This window comes from Aptenodytes patagonicus, chromosome 2 (assembly GCF_965638725.1).
Source record: "Aptenodytes patagonicus chromosome 2, bAptPat1.pri.cur, whole genome shotgun sequence".
In the NCBI taxonomy this organism is placed as follows: domain Eukaryota; kingdom Metazoa; phylum Chordata; class Aves; order Sphenisciformes; family Spheniscidae; genus Aptenodytes; species Aptenodytes patagonicus.
In genome coordinates this window covers 116,909,249-116,936,436 of record NC_134950.1, presented here as the reverse complement: position 1 = coordinate 116,936,436, position 27,188 = coordinate 116,909,249, and the positions used below count along the sequence as shown (strand labels likewise).

General features: G+C 36.6%; 1 protein-coding gene across 4 annotated transcripts in view; it reads right to left on the bottom strand.

The window, feature by feature from the left end:
* Window positions 1–27,188, bottom strand: part of BBS9 (Bardet-Biedl syndrome 9) — a 328,501-nt gene that overhangs the window by 111,452 nt on the left and 189,861 nt on the right. For 3 of the 4 annotated variants that reach the window (XM_076330847.1, XM_076330846.1, XM_076330848.1), the window contains one exon: window positions 10,655–10,765. The exons of the other annotated variant lie outside the window; for it this stretch is intronic. In XM_076330847.1, coding sequence (XP_076186962.1) covers window positions 10,655–10,765 — 111 coding nt within the window. The remainder of the gene's footprint in view (window positions 1–10,654; window positions 10,766–27,188) is intronic. 4 annotated transcript variants of the gene reach the window in all.

Sequence of the window (27,188 nt, the reverse complement as noted above, 5' to 3'; positions counted from 1 at the left end):
TGAATGAGGCATACGTTCACACTGGGGAACTCTGTCATCAAGCATTCAAAAAACTGTGCAAGAGCTCTTAACACTACTGCATACAAATGTAAAAGAATTTTACTGTCCTTTTTAAGTGACCAGTTTTAAGAGCTACAGCCAGCATGACCGAAACGTGTACTGCTCCAGCATACCAAAGTGAGAACAACTTTGAGCCACGATAGACTATTGGGATTTGGGGTTCAAGCCTCTTCGGAGACATGTCAACCCTAGCATCACAGTATCACCTACCTGTACAAACACAGAAATCACACTGCCTCTATAGAAAAGGTCTGAGTTGTAGAACCTTGATGGTGCAGTAACATTTTGAATATTTCATTCTAAGAATTAAGAGAAAAAATTGCTGATACCAATTCTGGAAATGTTTCAGTACTATTCACAGTATTATTTAACTAAGATGATATGCTCTGGCATTATACATCATCCATATTACCAACAATCTCCATTCCTTGACAATTCAAAGCTCTAGCAGTGCTCCGAAGTGGCTTATAATGGCACTGATAATTTCCACAAAATGACATGGAAAACCTATTTGCAATTCCAGTAACACTCTCCAACAAAGAGCATGTGGGAATGTGCTCCCTCATTTCAGGCATGTCAGCAGTTCTTTAAACGAAAGTCAATGTTTCCATTCAAATCCCTTATTTTTCAAGAGGTTGCAGAGTCAGCCCTCAGGGAGAGAGAACTGATACTAGCAGTTTCAGGTGCTTTCATGTAATCTTGTATCTCAAAAACAGTCTTTTTTCTTTTTTCTAAAGAAAGTTAAAGCCATTAGCTCATAATATGGATGGCTGCCTTCTGGAATTGTGAGGGGAGAAAGGGACGCAAGACACTAAAATTCCTTCTAAAAGAAGATATTTTGGAAAATAACCTCTAACACCTCTACAATGTCATTTTTTTTCCAGCAAACAGTTCCTAAAGACCTAGAGCTAATCTCCCTTTGGTGGCCAATGTTGACAAGCTATAAAGTGAGTCTTGGCATTTTGTGTAACCTGGAAAAAAGACCTGGAAAACCATTTTACAGCCTCATCCTGGATTTAACTAATATTAATCTGATATATCAAACAATTACATTAGTATTAACTTTAAGATTCTGAGAAAGTTAGCGAAACAGTTTGAGGACAGAAGTAACCTTTATTATGTGTAGTCTGACTTTTATATATAAGGTAAGCCACACAATGCCAACCCCGAGTTTCTGCACTGGAAAAACTCCTCCTTGGAGCGCCCAGTGAGTTTTTGGGATTTCCTAAAACTTGCAACACTGGTTTTCAGCAGTACAGGAGGTCTTAAAGTGGAGTGCTTGGCTCTGTTTTGTGCTATTGAACATCTTACTTTTAATTACCTCTTTTATATAAAGATGGATGGTAGAAGCCAAAAGTGTCTGTATTCTCCTCTGCCTGTCAACCTTGTCGTCCACGGCCATGAGCAACTGACCGGGATTCAATAATATACCTGGCAGTGACTAAATCCTTCTTGGCTGAGAATGCTGAGTGGGCATTCAAATAATAGTTTGATGAGTTTCTCTGTCCTTTTATTCTTTTTTTTTTTTAAATAATACCTTATTAGAAACCAGAAGAGCATGAATTTTTTATATTTCTCCAAGACTACCAAGAACATATAGGAGCTGTTAACATATAACACAAATGCACATAAGGAATCATTAGTAGACACACTCCTATAATGTCAAGAAAGTAGCACAGATATCTGTGTACTATCACACTAGCCAACAAAGATCTGACAAAACAAGTGAAGCCAGGAATAATACCCTAATCCAAACAACATATGAAATTCAAAGCTATCCATGTTCTGAACAAAATGATGATTTTCCAGTTAAACAAAAAACTAGGTACAAAAGTTTGTGTCAAAAAACTGGAGAGACATTAAAGCATTAGGTGGGAAAACAGATGTCTTGAGAAACAAGTTTCACTGAGTATTCAGTGAAAAGATTTCGCCCAGAGTTAGAGAAAACAAAAGCCAGCAGTTTGTATCTACCAGAAGGAAAGTGCTGGGCATATTTGCAGTGTGCACTTTAGATGGCAACACTTGATATGATTAAGAAAATAACTTGTGTGAGGAAACAAAAACAACACAAGAAATCTTACAAACACTAGCAAGGGAAATGGAGCATTAACCTTCACCTTCACACAGGAAAAGTAAGCAGCAGCAAAAACCAGAAACGTCAGACTAGTTTCTGTCAGGATCATCTTCACTGGCAGAGGACGAGCGAGTGAATGCATCCTAGTGACAGACAATCATCTACTTCTCTTAAGCTCATAGTTATAAAAGATAACTGCCAAAGAAACATGGAAAAACAACATTTAGACACATAAAAGGCTTTTAAACTTCCCTTTTTTTGATTCCTTCCACTATGCTATAGTTCCCCTTTCTTGCATACAAGACCTATTCAGAATTTGTAACAATGTGTTTAGCTTTGATTTTCATTGTGTTCCATATTTAGCATCCCCTTTCTTCTCAACCTGCCTTTTATGTGCTCCTTATCTTCTATTAACCACCAGCAGTTCTCATGTTCAGGACTTGATAAAAATAAGGAAAGGCTTTTTCATAGATTCCAAAAAGCTTTGGATATGGCCATGAGTATGTTGTTATGCCTTGTATCACTTTTTACTGCTCCCTTAACTGCAACAATAGCAACCTTTTGCTAATAATTTATTTAAGAGTGCCTTTGAATTCTCAAATCATAAAAATGCTTTAAACAAATGATTTTTTCCATTAAAGCCACTGAATTTGAAGGAAAAGATTCAGGCTCTCTATACCATGACTTGTTCATTTCATATGTTTTTTCTGTGATCTCACAGCAATTTCTGAGACAACCCACGAAGCAGAGTGTAAGGTACCCCTCGGTTCTTTGTTTCATTGATAGTCATGAAACAAACTGGAACTAGTCAGAGACTTTTTTTAACCTTTGAAAGGAAACATTTTGTAAAACACTACCACAACCATTGGTATGGGGCAAACACACAGAGACTCATCTCTTTACCCACTGCAGTGGATAATATACATTATAATATACTTGAATCTGCAAATATTAGAACATAAATAAGACTATGTTCTCACGTGTTATATTACATTTCACAGGACATGTATATACAAGCTCCTGCTAAAAGAGAAACTGCACTTCATTTGGTATTGACTTAATGAAGGAATTCTCACATTAATCTCTTAAGCTGTACTGCTCTTTAGAAAAACAGACTCTGTGGAAAAGAAAATCTCCATAAATCTCTTCAGCTCTCTCCAGAAAAATAGGCTTTTTGTAGCCCACTGATTTTCTTTGCACCTTTTCTTGTGGAAACAATTAGCTTAGCAATTTTAAAGTATTAGGTGGGCCCAGCTGCAGGCTCCTGGTATCTTTCCTATTATATAGCAACGTCCATATAGAAAGAAACAAGGATCTAGTCTCACAGTACTACAATACATCAGTGGGAAATACATACGTGAGCTACTAATAAGGTTAGGTCTTGAAGGAGCTTTCACTTACCTGAGGCCATCACAGGTTTCAGCATTTTTGCCAGATTTGTTTCTAAGTCAAGACTCTTTGTTAGCTCAAGGACAAAATATTGTGTTGCAACTCACTCGTCAAAATGCTTGAAACTGAACTCAAACTGCCAGAGGTACATTTACGCCCTCAGATGAGGGCCATTAATTGGTCCTGCAATGATTTTAAAAAAATAAGTCTGAAGTCAGACCTGTTGTTCTTACTTTTGTCATGAGTGTAGTAACCAAACTTCAGACAGAAGTTCAGGTTCAAAACTGTGGCCATGGACAGCTGAAAAGTCTGCATTGCCAACAATACCGATTCGTTCAACTGACCATTTTGAAAGCTCATTATGGGCATGAAATCCTATTCCAGACAGCACGTACATTTTTCCAAAATGATCTTTAGCTTAATTTATACATTTCCCTTTTATTTAATTTCATGTACAATACAGTTAATATTAGGATTGATTTCTGTCCTATTACACTGTCTAACCTGAAAAAGTTAATTGCTTGCCTACGCACATTGAAAATAGTTTTGCTGCAACTGGCAAGAATATCAGTATCCAAATGATTACCAGTGTAGCAAACGATGATAATTACAGTAACAGTAGTAAGGCCACCTGTATCTTACTTCTGTATGTTGAAGATTTAGTGCAGTTATTAGTTCAATATATAAATGTCTGATCTAGAGCAAATAGAAATCTTTCATAGACCTGTGTTAGAGTTTTTACAGCATATTTAAACCCTTCGAAACAAATTCAACGACACGTCTCTGTTCATTTCTGTAGGTAAAAGATAATATTAAAAACAGTACAGTACAACAATAAAAAGACTCAGTGGATAGCTGGCAACAATTTATATCCAAAAGCTCTTTACCATCTAACTGTACAAAGCCAAGTGTTTAAGAATACTCCTTTCTAAAATCAAATAAATGAAACACTATCGCAAAACTTCATCTTATATTACATCACTTTGTGACGAGCTACTTTATAGACGGCAGTTTCACACAGTTGTGTATTCATGTAAATTATTATTCATAAGACACATTAAGCACATAGCTGAATTTAAATGTGTCACTAGACCCTTTAAAGAAAAATAGTTGCAATCTGTTTACTAACAAGAGTTGTTTACACAAGGTTGTGTAACTAAGCATCTTTGTGGACTGGAATCATGTGACAGTTCCTAAAATTGTCTAGGTGTAGTAAGGACAGAAATCTTTGATTAGAAGGGTAAAGTTGAAAGATCCTCTTAAACAGCACCCACAACATCTACATGAACATTGTCATGCAATGCTGTAGATAAAGTAACAAATAAAATAAATAAAATACACTAAGGAAAACTTGTAGGAAAAGATGTGCAGCTGTGCAATGTCTGGGTGCAACTCTGGAGGGTGTTTTGAAAATTTGGCTTAGAATGTCTTGTTTTACTGGAGTTTATAGCTCAACCTCACAGCCATTTATGTATAGCTGCCTGTGTATTTAGTCAAAAGTAATAAGCCAGATGCTTCAAATTAAAGACAGTTAAAAAACCTATTCCAATACATAAATATAAAAGCTGAGACAGTTTTTGGTCTTAGATGCTATGAGTATTAAACTATGAAAGTTTATTTACTTTACTAAATATAATCATGCAAGATGAGAACTTTGAAATTTAATCTTTAAGTCATCTAAATATTTGCATGACAGCAAAATACAAAGAGTTTAACTAAAAACAGTGGCAACACAGTAGCGGGTGCAAATGCCAAACCTTTGGTCTCATTTGGTCTCATTAATAGCTTCTCAGAAATATTTGTATTTAAACAATAAATGTAAATACTGGGCCATGTTCTCTGTTGCTCTCTCAGGAAGAGACAATGATTATTCTGAATTATCATGGCAAAGTCAGGCAAACATTTCCCTTAAATATTTAAGACTTTTTTCATTTAGATAGATCATTTACAGGATAGATTTACAGGATCTTTGGTGAAAAATTCTGCCAGGAGAATCAAGTCTTACAAGTTGTGAAAATTCCAACAGCTGCATGACATGACACTTGACAAATGTGACTCCCAGTGTTGTAAAATCCTGAAAGACTAAGCAAACTACAAAGTAATCAGCACCATTGTTACACACACACCAAAAAAAACCCAAACCCTACACATTTTTCAGCCCAATCATTCTTTGATTCATACTAACTTTTCATCTGGTTTTCGATCAACTTAGTGGAGTTACTCATGATTTACCAGCATAAAACTCTTTACTCATAAAAGAGCAACCAGATCCTTTCTGTCTAAAATATTCAGTGGGAATATTGGTTAGAAAAATACGTCTTAGGAAATTCTCTTTAATAGTAGGTAGCATGCAGCAGTAGCATAGGATGAATACAGAATACTTACTTTAAGGGCTATATCCTGATAAATACATACGTCGTTATTTCATCCTAAAGCTGATCACCAGCACAGTTTAATTGTTCAGAGAAAAGTTGTTTACCATATCCCTTAGAGCTGTCTAAAAAGCCAGCATGTACAAGAACTTCCTTATACTTATTTGCTACAAACCACATTTTCAACTCATTTAATCAGAAATATTTAAGTACAAGGGAGAACTTGAGAAGTAGAGTTCTGCAAATCTCCATTAATTGTTACCTTCTAGAACATAGGAAGACTTCTCCTTGAAATCAAACCACTCACTCAAGCAGACTGCAACTCTAGTAAGAAATTCGTAACTTGTAAAGAAGTAAATGGAAGACAGTGGGAACAGCACAACAAAGAGAAAGGAAGTCCACAGGACATACGTGAAAGAGTCTACAATCACTGCATCTGTACTTGTGATTGCATCAGAGGTCAGCATATCTGCATTGGTATTGTAGCTGTGAGCTCATGGAAAAAGTAATGATGTAACAACAGCGACTTCAAAGTGGACTCAACTTCAAATTATATTCAAACTCTCCACCAGGCTTGTGCAGCCCACGATGAAATCTGCGCTGCTCTGTCCTCGCTCTAACCAAAACACCAAGATCAAAGTTACAGGGCTAGATTTATCATGCTAACATTACTCCTCCAGATGCAATGCACACAGACTCAGTGCCTTGAGGGCGTAAGCAGGAAGAATTATTTTCCTTTCACTGGGGTAGAGAATGTTCAAGGGAGTACTTTTGTACCTACTCAAAGCAAAAGCCATGGGCAAGAAGCTACTCCCACAACTGCAATAATATCATTAACTTCCAAATATCATGAACCCAATCCCATTCTTTACTACGGAATCACAACATACTTGGATTAGAAAAAATAAATATGAAAAAAATCAGTGTGAACTATTTCAGCAATAAAAAGAAAACATTATACATTCCCCTTCCAAAGAGACACTGTGATTGGGCCAGAACCATTCATTCTCTCCTTACACAGACTTGCAGCATGACTACTAGATGTTATTTTCTGCTGTCCTAAGTAACTATTCCAAATAAAGCCAAAAGCCTCATTGACATGCTTAGCAGCTGCCTGGAAAGTCTCAATACAATATTTTGTATGAGATAACTTGCAAGTTTGTGGCAGGATGCTACCCTACAGCATACTTCTTCATAGCACAGCAGTCTTCCAGGTCTTAGTCCATCATTTCCCTCACAGTTCTTTGCATAGCTCATGCAACCTATTTAAGGCAGTGACCTCTTTCCTAGGTCTACATCTACTCATGAGATTCAAAAGGTTTTTAAAAACTCTCAGCATGTCCAAAGAGCATACTAGCATACAATGCAGTAACTGGCAGTCATCTTCATACACTACATACTACATCTCACTAGCAAGAGATTAGCAAGCTTAGATATTTATTAACAGCAAGAGCTTCATATAAATTAACTGTTGAATATTTATTTTGAGTTTTGGTGAATTCTACAGCCAGGGTTCAATGCCACACTATCACAGGTAGATTGCTAGCAATACTGGAGTTAGCTACCTCAAGACTAACTGAACACAATCTATGCAAGCACCAATCACAGCAGTAACACTGTAGACACACTCATAGGGAGCTCACAGAGCCTGGCACAGAATTCAGGTCTCCTCTTGGTCTTGAGGCTTCCTCCTTTGCTCCTCATTTCTCTATGTTCCAACATTCTCAATAGCACTTCTCTTCAGCAGACTTATATGCCCAAGCAATTTAACTATAAGCAAGGGTGTCCAAGTACAGCACACCTCTGAGAGGACTTGTTTCTTCCTTTCTCAGTGAGGAATTCCCACTGCTTCCTGCTGAGACCTTTGCAATTCAGGTCTTACACTTCTTTTCAGTAGACAAGGCACTTTGTTCTGCTTTGTGTTTCTACCTCTACGATTATACTTTTGAGAACTGCTTCAGTTTTGTCCTAATCAGCACACTGTATCAGTGGGAGAAATCAGAGCTTACCCTTTGTTCTGATATAGAAATACATGTGCTCCCACTAAAGCAACTTCATTACTCTTTTTTTTTTTTTCTTCACTACATTGTGTATAACTATTAATAGAATCCAACCTGTACAAAATCCTGTTGCTAAGATTTGGTCTGGCACCAGATGGAGCAAGTATGTAACTACACATCTCACTCTGTTTCAATGGATGGTAGTCCATCGCATTCAGCTGAAGTTCTCCCATAACCTATAGAATCCTTTGGAATATTCTAACTTGATCAGCTCATTTCATTCCTTTGATTTCCATCTTCCTCTGTGAATGCAATTTGTTACTAGACATGTTTCTCTTCAGGTTTCCTACACAGGGATATCAGTCACTGTGACCATGTTCATACTAAACTACAGCTGAAGAGACCCTGTTTTTTCTCTTCAGTTTTGAGCTATTTGGCGTTGTAGCCTCAATCTATTTTTTATCTATTTAAACCTCTATCATTAAACTGCGGGAATTTTTTGGTAAAGAACATTAAGAAGCTTAGGCATGGCATATCAGTTCAGCTGATACAGTCCAATGAAAAATATTAGCTAAACACAGAAACCTCTCTAAAGCCAGTATAATTTTGCATTGCCATTAAACTACCTCTATAAGCTAGAGATATGAATAACAAAAGCCATCTACAAGAAGAAAAGAAAAACGCTCAGCTTATAATCAAAATCTATCTTGAACTCCCTCAGGAAATGGAGGGAAATGTATCAAGAAGAAGAATTTTTACTCTACTTTGTCCCTTTTTTCTCTTATTGACTGGATATAGTTAAATTAAATGCAAACTCATAAAAAAAGATACATAAGACAACAAATATTCTTTGAGGGCTCACTGTAATCATCGTGGTCTATGCTGCAGTCTCTAGTGCCTGAGCAAGAACTCAGGCCAAAAATATCATGTACAGAAAAACATTGCAATGCTGTGATTTCATGCCTAGTGTTACCTTATGGTTTAAGTAGGTCCCTTGGCTCTTACACTTGTAGCAATTAGAATTTCCAGACAGCTCAGTGGCAGATATTCTAGGCGCTCTCTATATTGCAGCACCAACTGGCAGATGGCAGTCAATTCTTACCGTGAATGAATTAAATTCACTAGTATAACACATGGCTGTAAACCTAAAGACTTTTTTAAAGCTTTCAGAGTTTTCATTCTGCCTTTTATAGTTAGAAAGCAACAACAGCCAGCTACGTGATGTAAGTCTCAATTTTTATCAGGGGCTAAGACTTACAGTAGGATATGCAGGTCCCCATGCTGCTGTTTCTGGATCTCATGAATACACTTTTACACTTTTCCTCTCGTGCTAGTCTCTTCAGCAATAAGGTTATTTAAACATAGCAGAACACTATCTACTGAAGAACAAATATGTGCTTGATCAGAAAAATGGAGCATCAGAAAAAGAAGAGGGATTGCCTGCCATATGTTCTTGATTTATTGGTCTAGGTGCCTGAAGCTGGACTTTTATCAGGATTGTATCCTACATCAGAGAGACGATATACTTTTCCATTACCAGGAGGGTACTTAGTATATCCAGATGACAAAGGTTAAACTATACGTATGTCAACTTTGACAGCTTCCCGTCTTCTTATGACCTGAAGTCCATGAGGACTGGAAGTAATTAGCACTCTAGAAAAATCAGAGCTCTAGGCCTTCAGCGGATTTTTCAGGTCGTTTTTGTGAGCAGATACTCATTTTGGAGTTTTAAGTTACACTGTGGCATTATTATACATTGCTGTATTAGATAACCTTCTTCCCTGCCCACTACTAAAAATTTGCTAATGAAAATTCTGCTACTGCAATTAACTATATATTCCAACTCCCTGCCTATCTGTGCAACAGTTAGCTGGGCAAACAAGCAGCTGAATGCATTTTAAGCATACAATTAACTGTTTTTTGCAGATGTATAAGGACTTTCTGTATATTTCTGACTATTGTTGGTTGCAACCTCTAAGCTGCTCTTCTTAACTTCAACACCCATCTATAATGAACACATCTGATTTACAAACAACATTCAAATACATTTAAAAATAAGTATTGCAGGACAATATCAGACAATGAGGGGGGAAAGAGGAGTGAAGGTACAACTTAGTAAACAAAATGGGAAATAGCTGCAGTCAAAGCCTGAGAGCTTACCAGGCACTTCGTTAAACTGCAATGCACTACTTCACAGTGCTGCTTTTAAAATATGTTAACACTATATCACAGTTCCCGGCAGCATGAAGTATTTCCAGAAAATGTGTCATCACTGTATGCAGCATATTTTATAGCCAGTATAATTTAATTTGATTATATCCAATAACATTTTTCTGAAATTCTAGGAAGTCTCCCCACAAAAGATAAGACCATATTTTAATCAGCTGGCACAAAGTCTAATCACCACACTGCAGAAAAAAAAGCCCTTATTACACCAAAATGTCCTCAGTTTTATTTTGCTTCTGTGGAAGAGGTCGTGAATAAAACCTGCAAGAATCTCATTCAAGCATTATGTAGCACAAAACCTTTAAACTGTGAAGTTATTTAATTCCAAGAGTGATCTCTACAGTTTAAGTATTCTTGATAGAAGAAGCTGAATAAACTCAGAATCCTACACGTGGTACTATTATCACAAGAAAAATTGAAAATTATGCTAACAAAGCCTGAAATATATGCCATTTGTTTCATATGTCCACAAGCATTCTGAAAAGATGAGCTGTACACGTCTAAGTAAAGCAACGTAATTTTCCTTTTCTTACCAGGCTTGGATTTCTGCTTTGCGATCTGCCTGTGACTAGGAAACGTTGTTGTGGAGCCCGGTATAACCGTTCTTTCCTCTAAATCAGACTCTGGGATTGTAGTACAGCCACCTAGTTTAAAATGGAAGAACCTTAATGTGGTGTTTATGTAACAAAACAAATTCACCGGTGCATAATTAAGGAAAAGAGGTGATAAATTAGCTGACAGGAACATATAAAACTAAAATAGTCTTTACTTTCACTTCACAGAAATATTTGGTAAAAAAAACTATTACCATTGTTTAGAAGGCTGATTATGTCTTAATGACTCCTCTCTATTACTTATGCTGGTTTGAAAAAAGTTTGAATGTATTAAGACCACAGAATATGTAAAACTGGTTCCACATAAAAGATGGAAATAACGTGATTTGTGTTAAAGATCAGATTACTGGGAGCTAGTTTTGTAATAAAAAGTAATTAATTTGTAATAAAAGTAATTAAGTGTGAATGAAATAACTTTACAAAGTCAACAAACCTTATGAAGATTGTTAGCTTGCCACAGAGAATTGCATGATGATATTTTTTGGATGGGCTATTAAATACAGTATTTTTATTACTTAGGGCTAGAGATACGGAAACACAGGGGCACTTTCACCATCCAATAACACACTGCACTGGCAATGGCTTACTCAAGTGATTTCAGGATGCATGGCATAATAGATACTTTTTATTTTGCTATATTGCTTTCTGAGTAGTTCATTAGAGAACACAATGATTTATAGCTTTCTCTTCAAACATGTTTAAATGTCTATGTTTAAAATATGAAGAGAGGGATAATCTAGTAGTAGTATCACCTGAAGATAGCTGCAGTAGCTTGCAGTGGAATAGGCTGATGTAAATTTATTTCAAAACAGCTGTGATTAGGACCTTGGAGGACGTGCCACTATTCCACAGCAAAAAAAGGGCCTTACAGTAAGTGCATTGCCAACGACAGAGTACACAGCTGAGCTGCACCTCTTTCTCATAGCCCTCCCAGGATCACCACTAGCAAGCAAGCAAATCCATGTACTTATCTATTGTGTTCTGAAAACACGTGTTTATAAACAGCACATCAACTCCCAATGGAGCGCACAGACTTTTCACCTTAATGTCAGAGTTGTTCTATTTTGAAAAGAAATGTTCTACTCCAGGCCCCATAACCGGTGCATCCAATTTGCAGCAACACAGGCTATTCTCTCCGTACAAACTAAATGAGTAAAACAGTTAAAAATAAGGTTGCATTCCCAAGTAGGAGAGCTGCAGTTTCCCCAGCAGTTTCAGAAGCACTGGCAAAGCAATGCATGATGTTCTGCAGAAATGTACCACACTGCCTAGCTAGGGAAAAGCACGGCAGCTCCAGTGAATCCTGTGAAAACACTCATTCCTAACAGATGAAGAACTGGTATAGCATCCTTTGTTCCTAAGAAAGAGGAAAGACACAAGCTACTATATTCCAGATACAGCCTGACAAGAAAGTATAGGATGCATCATGGGTTTTATGTTTGATTTAGAGCAAGCAATTTTTTTCAGTTAGAAAGGAAGGTTAGGAGTGAACGTGCCAGCAACGTGCAGACTTATGGCCCATGACAGCTTCAGATATTTAGGATACCTGCTATGAAACTGAAGGAGAAAATGGGAAATTAGAAAAATATCTTCATGTTAAAATACTGTAACACTGGGGAAATGTCTGACATTGCATTAAACATAAATGTACCTACACCCTAAATGAAAATAAGTATCAGTAAACTAATACTTCTGTTCCCATTTGCAAATTGTGACTAAAATGTAAACTATGAGATTTGATGAAATGGAAACCACTGCTTTAAAAGTCAATTTAGATTATTTTTCATTCTTATTCTTCAGATAAAATCTACCCTATTAAACAGTAATCTGTAAATACAGGATACAAAATTAAGGTTTCTTGCACAAAAGAACTATTAAGAATGGCATCATACATTTTAAAAGGTTTTATAACATTTTCTAACAGCATGAGTGAAAACTCACCAAGTCAATTAGCATCTATTGAATTTCTACATGGAAATAAAAGAACTTTTACAACGTTCATTCTAAAACCTGAAATTCAGTAACTTACATAGCCTTGAGAATTGATGGCTTTTGATGCCAGAATACTTCATTAGTCATCAATGCTGATAGTAACTGAATAAGAGTCGGAAAAGGTCTATGTGCCCTGAGGTACAACACACTACTTGCTGAAAGGAAGCAAGACTTCCTGCTCTTGATTTTGACGCAAGGGATTTGTTAAGATTTACTTGTCATGTGATACTATCAGAAGTTATTAAAATTAAATGCAAAACTCACTTCTTCCATAACTATTTTCTTGACAGAGAAAGTGAGGACTGAAATGTTACCAGTGATAGACTATTTTACATAAAAAGAAAATGTAGACAGAATACACAGAGCAATAGTATCAGCATCAATATTAAGAGTAGTAATTATTTCTTACTTCTGCAAGGATACTAGTAACTGTTCCCTATGAACTGTTTTTTAAATACTATTGTTTCATAAAGGCATTCCATGTGCTCTTTAAGAGCACTGTTCTCAGTGGGGCAGGATTTCAACAGGACTCTTGTGTCAATAATTATTTAAATGAATGACCAAGACAAGAAAGCAATACAATAGTGATATTTTTACTCTTTTGAGGCAATGAGGCTTACATGTCAACACCTTTGTGCCCCCACATTTCTATCTTACCCTTCTAATACCAGCATTACCTTCTAACTGAACTACTAGAATTTGCTGAACAGCTTGTTCAGATGCCTAGGGCTAGGTAGGATGACTGGACCCTCATCTACACATCAACCTGCATCAACATAAGTGGTATCCGCTTCCTCCAATGGAACCAATGGCAAATTCCATTTTCTTGCTCCAGCAGGCACAGGTACCCATCCTCAAGATAACGACGGATACCCTTGACAACATGCTATGATTCCCCACAGGAAGAAAGGAGTGGAGACCACACTAAGACAACTGTCACACTGAAAGAACCAAAACATTCAAAGTAAATTGTAAACTTCCACTAGACTAAAAAAAGAAACTGGATAAGGCACAAATATACACCATTGAATATAATATTTAAACCACAGTAGACCAGGATTTTATGATTCAAAAACATTTTACAACTCGGAAGGACAGCTATCTGAAAAAAAGAACCTTTCCTGCTAGGACTCTCAACTTTTTAAATTTCATACTGCAGGGGTTCTACTGAGGGTATCAACTCTGACTTCTCTGGTCAGAGACTAACAGAACTTTCACTTTAAGTAAAAAAACCTCTTTGAATTCTTGTATATCTCAGTATACATTTCAAAAAGTATCCACTGAATGTCCATTTTAGCATGCATTTAAAAATTTTATGCACCTGGAATCCTAAAAGAAATCGTAACAGCAGAATAATTCACATTCATTCATAATTAAGTGAATGGGACAAATCAGAAAAGTGAAATATTTAAGGAAAAAGGGGGAAAAGAGAGGCAGGAATAGTAGTACATAAATCTACACACTGGAAATGATCCAAGTTGAGAAGTTCTCCAGATGTCAGCCTGTAAACAGTGCTTCATAAAATGAATTTCCCCATTAATTGTTGGCAGGAATAACATCTAGAACATGTTATTACATTTGACCCACTCTTTCCCCCTTTCCCGTGTAGCTAAATTCTTGTCTGACATCACAGATCTTTTATCAGTTGTGATAAATCCAAGAAAGCAAGCTTTGGTCAGCAAAACTGTTTGATAGGGTACAACACACACAAAATTACACTCAAGCTAATTGTGAACTTTGTTCACCAAAGGAAATGAGACTTCTCTTGTTTATTTTCACTACATCTGTTTTTGTAACACATTCGGTTCTTAAGTTGGAAAAAGACACCCACACCCAAAGGAAACATAAACATATAATACATATTGAACAAAAATTAAGTACTGACAGTTTTCCTACAGGTTCCTATCACCATGTTTTTACATGTTTTAACATGGTCTAAAAGTTGAAAAACAGGAAAACAAAAGTAGTATACATCAAAAATTTGAAAAGGCACTTTGAGGGAAAGACTATTTGGGTTTCCTCTTTCCCTTCTACTCAACCACAATCTAAACTATGCATAAATTTTCCATTTTCCTCTGAAATTAACTTTTACAAGAGTCTACAGAAAGAAGAAAAAAAAGCTTCCTGAGCAGTCTTTGGCAGCAAGAGAGTAAAAATGTGAGCAGGAAGCTCTCTAAATAGCAGGTTTTGTCATCCATTTGTATACCATTATACAATGGAGATAATCTAAATAGCAAAATTATTTCATAGAGATTCCAAAACTATATGCAAAACCACGTTCAGTTGGGTTTTCTGTGCTGTCCATAATTTTTAGTGTATACTAAAAACGCAGTCTAAGGCATTAGAGATTATTCTTTCTAAAACAGAGTTAATCAATTACTTCTACTGATTCTGCTAGCTACATTTCTTCAAGCCCTGTAAATTTTATTACAATCTGCCCATCAGAAAGTAGCTTGCCTGTTGAAGTAAACACTGCATGCAGGCTTTGTAGATAGATACTGATATTGCTGCTTTCTAGAAGGAAGATAAAACAATAAAATCTACAGAAGAAAACAATACATATTTGAGTGTATGATGAGGTCCAGGGAACATTTATTCACATACCGGGTCTGGATTAGAGTCTGTCATTTGAACAGACACATTCCAGGAACGCAAGCATATTTCCATTGCAGAGTGTAAGGAGACAGAAAGAGAGACAGAAAAAGAGACAGAAAAAGAATAATTTTTTTTCTAAATGGGTGTCTGATAACGAACACGGTTAAAATTCGCAGTAGAAAACAGTCCAGGCTTAGTTCAGATATTCACTAGCAAAATGTAGTCGCTAATTAATCAGTTATAGATTTCAGAACATAGCACTTCAGCCTAATAATGTGGCTACAACTGCGCAGTCACAAAATTCCATTGTTTTGTGCCTGATTTGACATAACCAAATTCAATGAAATGATGGAAAATATTTCTGTATTACATTCCATTAGAATAATAGAATAATGAAAAATCATACCAACTGAACATGCAGTCCAAGGTCATTGAAGATCACCAAAACATACTTTCAATAGGAGTACACAGAGACACACCAAACTCTTGTTCTGCTTTACTCGTTTTACTGAAATGTTTCTAAACAAAACTTGCAGTTCATAAATTCCATAGCTTGTCCTATAATAAGTTGCCACTATTTGCATTGAGACCTACGCAGAGATAATTTGCACCAATTGTATGGCTTCCGTTTGAGCTTGTAAGCCCATTCAAATATTTTGAACATGTCTGAATTCATAAAATCTTGACTTAAGAAGTTCAGGGTACTTTGGCAGCATAACCTCTTTGTGGGAGCAACTATGCTGTTTAAACTGTCAAATTGTCTTGGCCATTCTTCCAGGATGAGGTTCAGTGCATGTGGTATGCAAGTCATATGAATGGCATTGGGAAACACATTGCTAAGAACAGATCTAACAGCTGTTTTCATTAAAGAAGCATTAGTGGACATTCAGCCAAGAACACAACCAAAATCAACATTCAGTAGTACCCTTACTAACGCAGGACTGAGAATGCAATAACATTAAACTATATAATGCCATTCAATATCTACCAAAAGTCATTTGTTACTCACTATGAATAAAGGATGAATGATGACAGTTGTGCTTCGACTACATAAGTGTACTGTTCCATCCAACAACCTATTCACCTGATGAGCACGGACTGGCTGAAAAACACGCTCTGTGTTCTGGTATGTGTTGGGAGAGGTAATTGTTACTGAGTTTTGTAGTGCTTGGAGGACTTCCATCTGCCTTTATGTAACAGCATGAAAAAAAAATCAGCTTGTAACGAGAACTTTTCAAGGGGAATATCAACTCTTGACAAACACCATAACCATAAAAATCATCGTGTTTTTTCAGAGTACACTGCCTCACATAACACCTGGTGTGTTTTGTTGACTGGGTCTCACATCCTCTTCCCCATACGTGGTCTATCACTAAGTGTAGCTTTCATTTAGCATAACTAAAAAAGGTTTTCTTTCAAAATGCTTAAATACAGCAGTAGCAGAAGTTATAGAATATACTGTCATCAACATATTTTCAGGACAACATTCTTCATTCAGTAACAAACTCAATTTCATGCTACCCTTTTGGGGAGCAAAAGGAATATGCAAGGGTTGTGTCATTATTAATTTTGGTTTACATACATAAATTCATTTTGTGCACATAAATATACATATATATGTATTAGGATATATATATGAAATATATAAAGAATTTTATACCAAATATTTTGTTTTCAGTAAGACATTCTTCCAATTCTGTAGAGCTTGTATTTATTGCATTGTTTCAGTAATGCACAGTCGTAAGGAGGCTACTAGTTCTTTATACTTTTTTACTAATTTACATCAAAAACTTAAATAGGTAATGCTCCCTTTGATAAACAGTTTCCTAACTACTTTTTCTAAAACTGTATTCAAATGAATTTCTACCGTCAGTTCTGGTTTCTATCTGCCAACACACCCCAAGAGAACACCTGAAAGTCAATGTTCAGAGCAGCTGGGATATCCGGAGCATGCTTGTCAAAAACGTTCACAATATTGTCTTTATGTAGTCTCTAACCTTTCTTCAGTGTACATTGAAAGGAGACAGACTAAAGTTGACTGTTGTAACCCTGATTCCAAACCCTCCTGGTATTCATCATTCTAAAAAGTTTAGAGAAATGTTTTGCTCCTATTCCCATTTAAAACACTTTTATTTCCTGGAGCACATATATGAAGCATTCTTCAAGCTGAAGATGCAAGCATGTAGACACATATATAGACACTATATATTTGTATGTATATGTAGACACACACAAAATTTGGACTTATTAGTGAAGAAAGAGCAAGTCCTCATTCCCTGCAGTCAGAAGTTGAAGAGAGAGTAAATGTTTGTGGCATGGCTTGTAGTTTTGTAACCTATGATTTACAAAAGTGTTCTGTCACACAACCATACTGCAAGACTTTCAAGGTGAGTATTCTTTGATTGGTTCAGAAGAAGAGACAACTATTTACCTTCAAGGAGATTGAGGCATATTGACCTAAGCAAAACACTGTTTACAAGCTCTTAACAACAAGAGGAAGCTCAGTAACGCAGGTTAGTGAAAATGGAATTTTTGACCCAGCTGTGAACATGAAATAAAAGACAACGCAATTTGCAGCATGAGGCCTTGTTATGCAAGGTCTTTTGGATGTTTGAGATAGCCTTGATGGAACAGTAGTCAGACAGAAACAATTAATGAGGGGCTTATTCCTAATCCAGATCAGAAACTGAGTGAAATCAAAGAAAAAGCATTTGAGATGTATGCTAACGTCTGATTTTGGGCAAGAGAATACAGGAACAAAAACTACTGACATCAGACACAATATCAGATACATTGTGGATAACAGAAGACAGTGGACTAGTAACTGGGATTCAAATGTAGGTACCGAAGAATATATGTTGCTCAGAAAGGCAAAATTAAAGTGGTAGAGTAATACTTCATAGCACTATTGTCATGGGCTACTGAAGGAGTAGTATACGGAATTGGTCAATTTGGAAAAGGATTATGAAATAGTTTAATACACAAAATGTCAAATTTTAGCTACAGAATACCAAGATCAGGTTTCAATAGCAATTGCAGTTGCTTTAATATTATGAGAGAAATTAATATTATCAGAAATGGTGGTGCTATGGAAACGGAAGAAGATACAAAACCCACAGAAATAATCACAGGATGATAAAAGAAAAAGGCTCCAGTGTGATGACCAGGAAAAAGGTGAATGCAATTCTGAAATCCACCTGACAATGTTCCAAAAAAGGATCAAGAAAGCAGCAATACTATTGAACAAGGCACTGGTAAGACATAGGGAACGCTGTGTTCAATTCTTGTTACCATGTTCATGAGAGATTAAATAAACCTGGAAAAATTCAGCTGAAGGTTACTAAAATCATATAGGAATCACTTACCTTATTGACGTATGAGCAGATGACCAGTCCTGCTTAGCTAAGAGGACTAAAAATGGAACAGACTGATCTTTACCAATAATGCAATTGGGCCAGAAATCCTTAGTGTCTGGCAAAATAAAAGACGCTCTTAGAACAAGAAGGAGCTGATCATAAATTAATTTTTACTTGCAATTAGGTTTCTGACTACCAAGGGAGCAAGGGCTTTGAACAACCCCTGAACAGAAACTGTGGAGGTAAACAATTGTATTTATGAATGGGACTGAATTACCTTATTCTAACACAGAGATGGAGTTCCTGAACCAGGAATTTCTTTTCTTCCTTTCCCCATCCCCTCCAGCCCCTCCAATAGAAGATGCAGGGAATACAGGACAAAACAGATATAGAATCATCTATTAGTATTCTGAAATTATCCAATTATCTGTTATCTAATTATAAGTAGTTATCTAATCATTAGGACATTAATGAATTACTAGTCTCTATTTATCTAACAGTATTTTCACAGTATTCAAAGTGAACATGAGATGCCACAAAAAATAGGCTACCTGGCTACTTTAGCCAGCTGTTGGAAGTAAACCGTTAGTTCACAATGGAAAATAAAAAATGTAAAGATTCTGGGACCAAAGTATCATTGAAAATATTTCATTAAAAAACCAGCAGTGATATTGTAAACACTTAAAAACTCTCGTTCTGACAATTCTAGTTCCCAAAAGTATTTGGCAAGCAAACTTACTAAATTTACATTTGGAGAGGCACTGGATTATAAAATATAAAATGCCAAGTGCTGTTCTTCTGTATCTCCAGATACTACTTGGAAATAAGCAACTCAAGTGATGAAATAAACATGGATACAAGCATCCTCTTTTAATGTTACTGAAATAAACCCAATAAACATCTATCTGGTGCCTTTCCAAAATAAACAGCATATAAATCCTTTGGGCACTAGGAGTCTAGGAAATCAAAGTATTCATAAGAGAGAAAGAGAATTCTCTTTTTTATACCACGTTTGAAATGCTACCTTTGCTGAAAATACTTGCTTTTCTGTTAATTATATAAAAGACAGCACATTATTTTCATGTATTGTAAATTTCTACTTTCTCAATTGTACCCAAATATCAGATTTGTCCATAATGTGTAAAACCTGAGTAACATTGTATTTGTTTAGTCATTTACTGACTAAATGACTAATGACATAAAAATGTCATTTTTACTTAATGACCAACTATGATTTTTATTAATTGCACTAGGAGCTAAGAACAAATCAAATGATAATAACCTATCTTTGCTCCAATACTGCAATAAGAAACATATATTACTTATGTTTACTTTAATCCTACTAGTATTTAATACTTCATTTACTATATACTCCACTGACCAAATAAATCCAAGTATTATCTTGTGTTAGCTCAACCTTTTACAACATTAAAATCTCTGGGATTGATTTTAGGAGGAATCAAAAAAAGGCAACTTTGGCTCCATTTACTATCATAATTATTTGGAGGAAATGAGCACAGAACTGTACATAATACTTTAAAATTACATCTTATCCTGCAGACAGAATTTTTTCCTTTGTTTAGAGGAACTTCCTATTCAGCAAATTTTACTCTACAAACTGCATAGAATTTCATTATTTCTCTAGTATCACATCTATATCTGTGTAAATCATGCAATTTTACTAACATCAATAGTGTTCAAATGTTATGAAAATGATATAATTGAAAGATAAAAGTGATGTTCCATTACTGGGGTTACTTTGGACTTTTCTTCTTGTTTAAGAATGAAGGACTTAATTCATAGAAGCAAACATTTTGTATAGTATCTTCTGCAAGTATTTTCAGAAGTAGCCAGGAGATTGGTGTGCTTCACGTGATAAACCTTAAAGAGAACCAACTTTACGAAACTGCCAAGTACCTTTCTACCAATGAAGGTATGAGAAACCACGCTCCCAAAAACCCCTAATAACTTGGCAGAACCTTGGCACTGAACTTTTCAGAGAGGAGGGAGAGACTCAATTTGGCTAATGTAATCAAATGAATTACATCCACTAGAAGATAATGGATATTTAGGGAGAACTGTGTTCAAATCTAACAGCAAGGTCTGTTTTTACAATAAAATACTATGTCAGAAACAAAGTGGCTTTTTATGTGGGAAGGCACAGGATTAACTGTTCTGTTTCATCTATTTAAAAGCTGACATTGCTGCTACTGTCCAAGATGATAAATAAAGTAAGTGACAGAGCAAGTAGAATACAGAGATGCTCTCAGTCAGCTACTTTTATGCCTTACGCTTATTTAATTCTCTCAATCAACTCTCTAGATTTAAGGATCGTCTCGTAGCCTGACTGGGACAAGGGGTTACTCATTTTAAAAAAAAATGTTTTTGTAACTGTGACTGGATACCCTGAAATCTGCTACAGTACAAAGTGAAAGTTGTATGACAAGGGTACCCCGACTTCCCTTCCCCTCCAAATCATATTTTTCCTGGTTTTGTACAACATTAGTACATGCTAAAGAAAGTCTATGTCAAATTAAACAGAAATCTTGTAATGCATAGTTTAAATAAAACATAATTTAGAAACGTCTACCTCATCTGCAAGGAAGCTATACAAAGCAATCTAAAGAATAAATGATAAAATATGCTATTTAACACACAACTAAAAGTATTAGACAAATAACCTGAAACTGGAGAGAAGATCAAATTGAAATGACAGAATTTTACGGATTGCTTTGCACAATCACACCAATCAAGAAAAAAAGAGAGGAAACAAGTTTAGAGCTGCTTTTTACTGATTTGTATAATATTGTTCCATGACTGCATACCTCTTTTTTTAAAAGTAAAAATATTTCTTTCTCCTCTAGGGATAAAACTGAATCTTAAGCTGCAGCTTTACAACTATTTTAAGCCAGTCATGTGAGCCTTCAATAAAATAAGAAGCTCATTCTACCATCCTATTTTTTGCTCCCCATTATCTCCTCTGTGCTGGCACAAAGGTACACCTGAAATTGTGTGATACATCTGATCTAGAAACTCATCTAGCTGAAAACACAACAGTAAAACGCACGAAGGCTAATCATGAGAATCATGAAATAATTTGTTGCAAGGGACCTCTGGAGGTCGCTTAATCCAACCTCCTAACCAGAGCAGGTCCATCTAGATCAGGTTGCTCTGGGACTTATCAAAAGGAGTTCCAAGTGTCTCCAAAAGAGAGATTCCACCACCTCTCTGGGCAACGTGTTCTAGTATTTGACACAGAAAAAGAGATTTTACCATGATATATGTCACACAAATTCCCAGTGTTGTGACCTCCCTCCACTTCCTTTCCTACTGTCACATCAGGCACTTTCAAGAAGTGTGAGGTCCCATCTAAGCCTTCCTTTAACAAGTCCTCCATTCTTAAACATGAAAACTGGTCAAAAATAACTCCAGTAATGCAACACAAGTATATACAGAGGAGGAAGCACTCCATTCCACTTAAGTGCAGGACTTCAATACTTCTGCAATAACTACAACTCAGTATATGTTATATGGCATGTCTAAAGAGCAACAGAGTTTTCCCACACTTTGCTTTTGTGCTGGTGAGAAAGCTGGTGATGCAGGACTTGGTGAAAGAAACGTCTTCCAGTGGATGTGGTAGCCAAAAAAAGCTCTTGGGCATGCAGCAAGAAGAGGGCGGGCCTGACCAAAGGGCCTTTGAGAGTATTTCATAACATCAAAATGAAATAATGATGTGAAATAATGGAAGTGTCAAAAAGTGGGATTTTTTTTCTCATTTATCTTAGGGAGCAAAATCACAGGCTTGTTATGTACCACTGCATTCTGACCTTCTTTGAGTGTAATCAAAAATCTCTTCTTGTCAATAATCTTATCTAATATAAACATGCTTCATAACACAGCACTTTATGCACAGGAAAAAACAGCAACATGACTGGGCCTCAGTTTCAATGTTCTCCCTATGATTCACAGTGGAAATCATGAATGAGATCTTATGCATAAGAACCTGTCATTTAAAGACAGATTTTGTCACACAATTTGAATTTAGTATTTGCTACCGACAGTATCTACCCTATAGAATTTCTGAAGACTTTCTATATTTGATTAACAAAACATCCGATCCTCTATTTGCCTCAAATATGCCATCTTACCTACAGTGTAGTATGGAAAGATCAACCTTTCCTTAATTGTGAGGCTGAACATTTTAGAATTCCTAAATAGTACAACTTTTTTCTCATTTATAGTGATATTAATCTTTAGGGGTTTTTCCAAGGAGAATTCAGTGATATTTAAGTGACAGATTTATCAATATAGAGGCTTTTCAGCAACAAGCTAGGCTTATTTACAAAAGCCATAAACAATCCAGTCAGTAATTACAGCTTCAAACTATAATAAAGAATTTCCCAAGGTCTAAAACATGTTTTTGTAGTTTATAACTACTCTGAATAACATTACACCCATGTGTGGTGGGTTGACCCTGGCTGGATGCCAGGTGCCCACCAAGCCGCTCTATCACTCACATCCTCAGCTGGACAGGGGACAGAAAATATAATGAAAGGTTCGTGGGTCAAGATAAGGACAGGGAGAGATCACTCACCAATTACCGTCATGGGCAAAACAGACTTGACTCAGGGAAATTAATTTAATTTATTGCCAATCAAATCAGAGTAGGGTAATGAGAAATAAAACCAAATCTTAAAACACCTTCCCCCCACCCCTCCCTTCTTCCTGGGCTCAACTTCACTCCCGATTTTCTCTACCTCCTCCCCCCCCCAGCGGCACAGGGGAATGGGGATTGTAGTCAGTTCATGACACGTTGTTTCTGCCACTCCTTCCTGCTCACACTCTTCCCCTGCTCCAGCGTGGGGTCTCTCCCACAGGAGACAGTTCTCCACGAACTTCTCTGACGTGGGTCGTTCACATGGGCTGCAGTTCTTCACAAGCTGTTCCTGCATGGGTCCTTTCCATGGGGTGCAGTCCTTCAGGAACAGACTGCTCCAGTGTGGGTCCCCCACGGGGTCACCAGTCCTGCCAGCAAACCTGCTCCAGCCTGGGCTCCTCTCTCCATGGGTCCGCAGGTCCTGCCAGGAGCCTCCTCCAGCACGGGCTTCCCATGGGGTCACAGCCTCCTTCGGGCACATCCACCTCCATGGGCTGCAGGTGGATATCTGCTCCACCGTTCACCTCCATGGGCTGCAGGGGGATAACCTGCCTCACCATGGTCTTCCCCATGGGCTGCAGGGGAATCTCTGCTCCGACGCCTGGAGCACCTCCTCCCCCTCCTTCTTCACTGACCTTGGTGTCTGCAGAGTTGTTTCTCTCATGTATTCTCACTCCTCTCTCCAGCTGCAATTGCTGTTGCGCAGGTTATTTTTTTCCCCGCTTCTTAAATAAGTTATCACAGAGGTGCTACCACCGTGACTGATGGGCTCAGCCTTGGCCAGCGGCAGGTCCCTCTTGGAGCTGGCTGGCATTGGCTCTGTCAGACATGGGGGAAGCTTCTAGCAGCTTCTCACAGAAGGCACCCCTGTAGCCCCCCCGCTACCAAAACCTTGCCATGCAAACCCCATACACCATATTACAGAACTAGACAACAAGAACATGCTAGAATCCCTAATTCTAGGCTAGAAAAATTAATTGGTTTGGAAAGTCAAGTTAAACATTATTTGAAATTGGCTTTTACTGTCTAAACCCATTCTCAAATGAAGATAGGTTTTTGCAAATGTGGATATATTTTAAATTATTTGGTGGACTTTTCCCTATGAAGCTACTGATTAAAATAGCACCATGGCTGCTGCTCCTCCTATACTTCAGCAATGTCACTCGTCCTTTACCGGTTCTTTTCGGATTCCACCTCTTCTTTCTTTAAACCCTCTAGCCACAGCACTAACATATCATGTATACTTTTCTTCTCTACTTGTACATCACTTGAAAGAAACTAAGTCCAAATATCTGTATCTGAGTGGCAAACCAAAGATCATCTAACTGTAGTTTGCTGCCATCAAACCTATGATCTTTTATATTAACTTCCTTTGACAGTGTGTTTTAACAAAAGGTTAATAACAGCATGAGCAATTTCTTCGTCCCCACAATGTGCACAATATTTAAAGTTATTCTAAATATTTTAGAGTAGAATTGACTACAAACACCACCAAATATTATCCTCTTTCTATCATTAGATAGCAGAAATATTTCGTACGAAAAATTAATTACATCTTTTTGACTGATTTTTTTTTTTTGGTCTCACTTGATATCAACTTTTACTCTGATAGTACCAAAATTCATCCTGACCTCAGTAAGATCCGAATTTCTTCATTAAAAGAAATAACTTGATGGGAGACAATTTCTATTAAAAAAAACGACCTGCCAAAAAACCCACAAACCACATACCCCACAAAAAAACCCACTATGTAAACATCATGCTATTTAATTTCCTTGCATTAAAAGACTGTGTTCTTATAAAGAATTTGTTGTATAGCCAAGCTTACTGAATGTCTGTGGCATTCTAATTCTTTTGCCTACTCAAAATGACCGAAACACACTGTAAGTTGTTTTGGCTCCTCTCTATAAAATAAGCTTAGTGACTTAATACACAGAATGACCAAAGGCCAAGGATACATTTAATTGGTAAAAAAGTGTTCTCTGTCCCTTTGCTTTAATTTGGTCATGTCTACAATACCAAGTAAAGCAGAGCAATAGTAGCCTGTCTTGAGAGTGAAAGGGTTCACGTTGAGGATTCAGTATCCACTCTGATCATGTTTGAAAGGTTTTTAATTCTGACCTGTTCTGAAACTTCGAATTTTGTTCATGATTTCATATTCAACAAACAGTTCCCTACAGGTCAATGTACTTTCCTCCTCATGTAAAATTTATGAAATCAGACCAGTATCTAGAATGCAACACACCCCTCAACGCTGAGTACATGGCAATACATTATAGGATTTTAAAGACTTGAAAAAGCTTATTTTAATTGAGCAGTCATTTCAACACATGCTCAGGAAGTTTTCTTCTATGTATAGCTAGCCACTGTTTCACAGATGGACTCAGGAATAACTTTAAATATAAGGTGAAGTGATTAAATTATTAGTATTATGAAGCACTACAATATTTACATTAAGACACTAGCTATACTTCCTTCATATATAGAAAAATTATTTTTTAGAAATATTAAACAAGAAACTCCATTGACTGTGTATAGACATTCCTTTTCCAAATGACCCAGAACTAAAAAAGAAATTGGAAAATACATTGTCTAGATAATGATTTGCCTAAATAGAGTTACTGAAATCCAGATTTAGTTTCCGTTATGTAGTCAAATAGCCTGCAGGTATAATATCTTCAGCTGGCACCAGGCTTAATGCTTTTTTATTGATCTGCCCATAGCTTAAGTGCACACATAAGGATATGGATCGTTAAACAATTCTTGTTATCTATCACTGATTATGGAAATATAATACATCTTGCAGCAGCATCTGCACTTTCTCTAACATGAAATGCTACTTACAGCAGACTGTTCATTTTATCCTGTGAACTCTCTAACACTTACGGTATTTTTTGTGCACCAGCTAAATGGCTGAATTTGTTAAGGCCTTCTCTGTTACAGCCTATGATGTAAGCAATAACGTATCATTACATTCTTTGTATTTGAGTTGCATCAAATGTAATGTAGAATTATAACTGTAATTAACAAAGTACATTCAAATTCTTTGTATTTCTTGGCTTCCCCAAGAGATCCTTAGCTTCTCCTCATTTGAAGATTTCAACCAAAAAAAAAATACTAGGACAAATATAATATTTCAAGTTCACATTTTGTGGCAGTTGCTAAAGTCAGCCTTTGCAAAAGGTTTGGTACAGCTATTAATACTACATGCTGAGTGTTTCCTACTTGGTGCTTAGTAGGAATTAACAGAAATGAGCCAATGTAATTTTCATATTTTCTTTATACTTTTATCTCTGTATTTGTCATGAAGACTAGAGGATAGCACTGCCATCATTGCATCAAAGTTACAGGAAAAAATGAGGCTTTTAAAATCCTCTAATTTGTTTTCCTCCCAGAACATAATTGGGTATTTGTGTTTTCCTTTCTACCATCACCAAATCTGCAATGAGCTAAAACACATCTTCTGTACCTTCCTTTTTGTCCAAACACTGAAGGAAGACCCATCTGAAGTGACTTCAAACTCTGAAGGTACTTTTAAAAGAAGTCTGCTTCAGAGTTCGCTCTCATGCGTTCTGCTAAGTCAGAAGGTTAACAACCACTACATGAATACGAGTAAAACAGTAACATACAGTACTGTCAAGTAAACAGGAGAAATCCTGAATAAATTAAGTCGATGGCAAAACTCCCAGCAACTTCAATGGGGCCAGGATTTCACCCGTGTCTTGTTGATCAAAACAATTATTTCACTGTTCAGAAGTACCAGACTGCTGTGCCTGCCAATAATTTCTTAATGCAACCTACCATGGTGAGCCTTAATTGTATATACCTCTATAACTATTCCTTTTTCATTCTA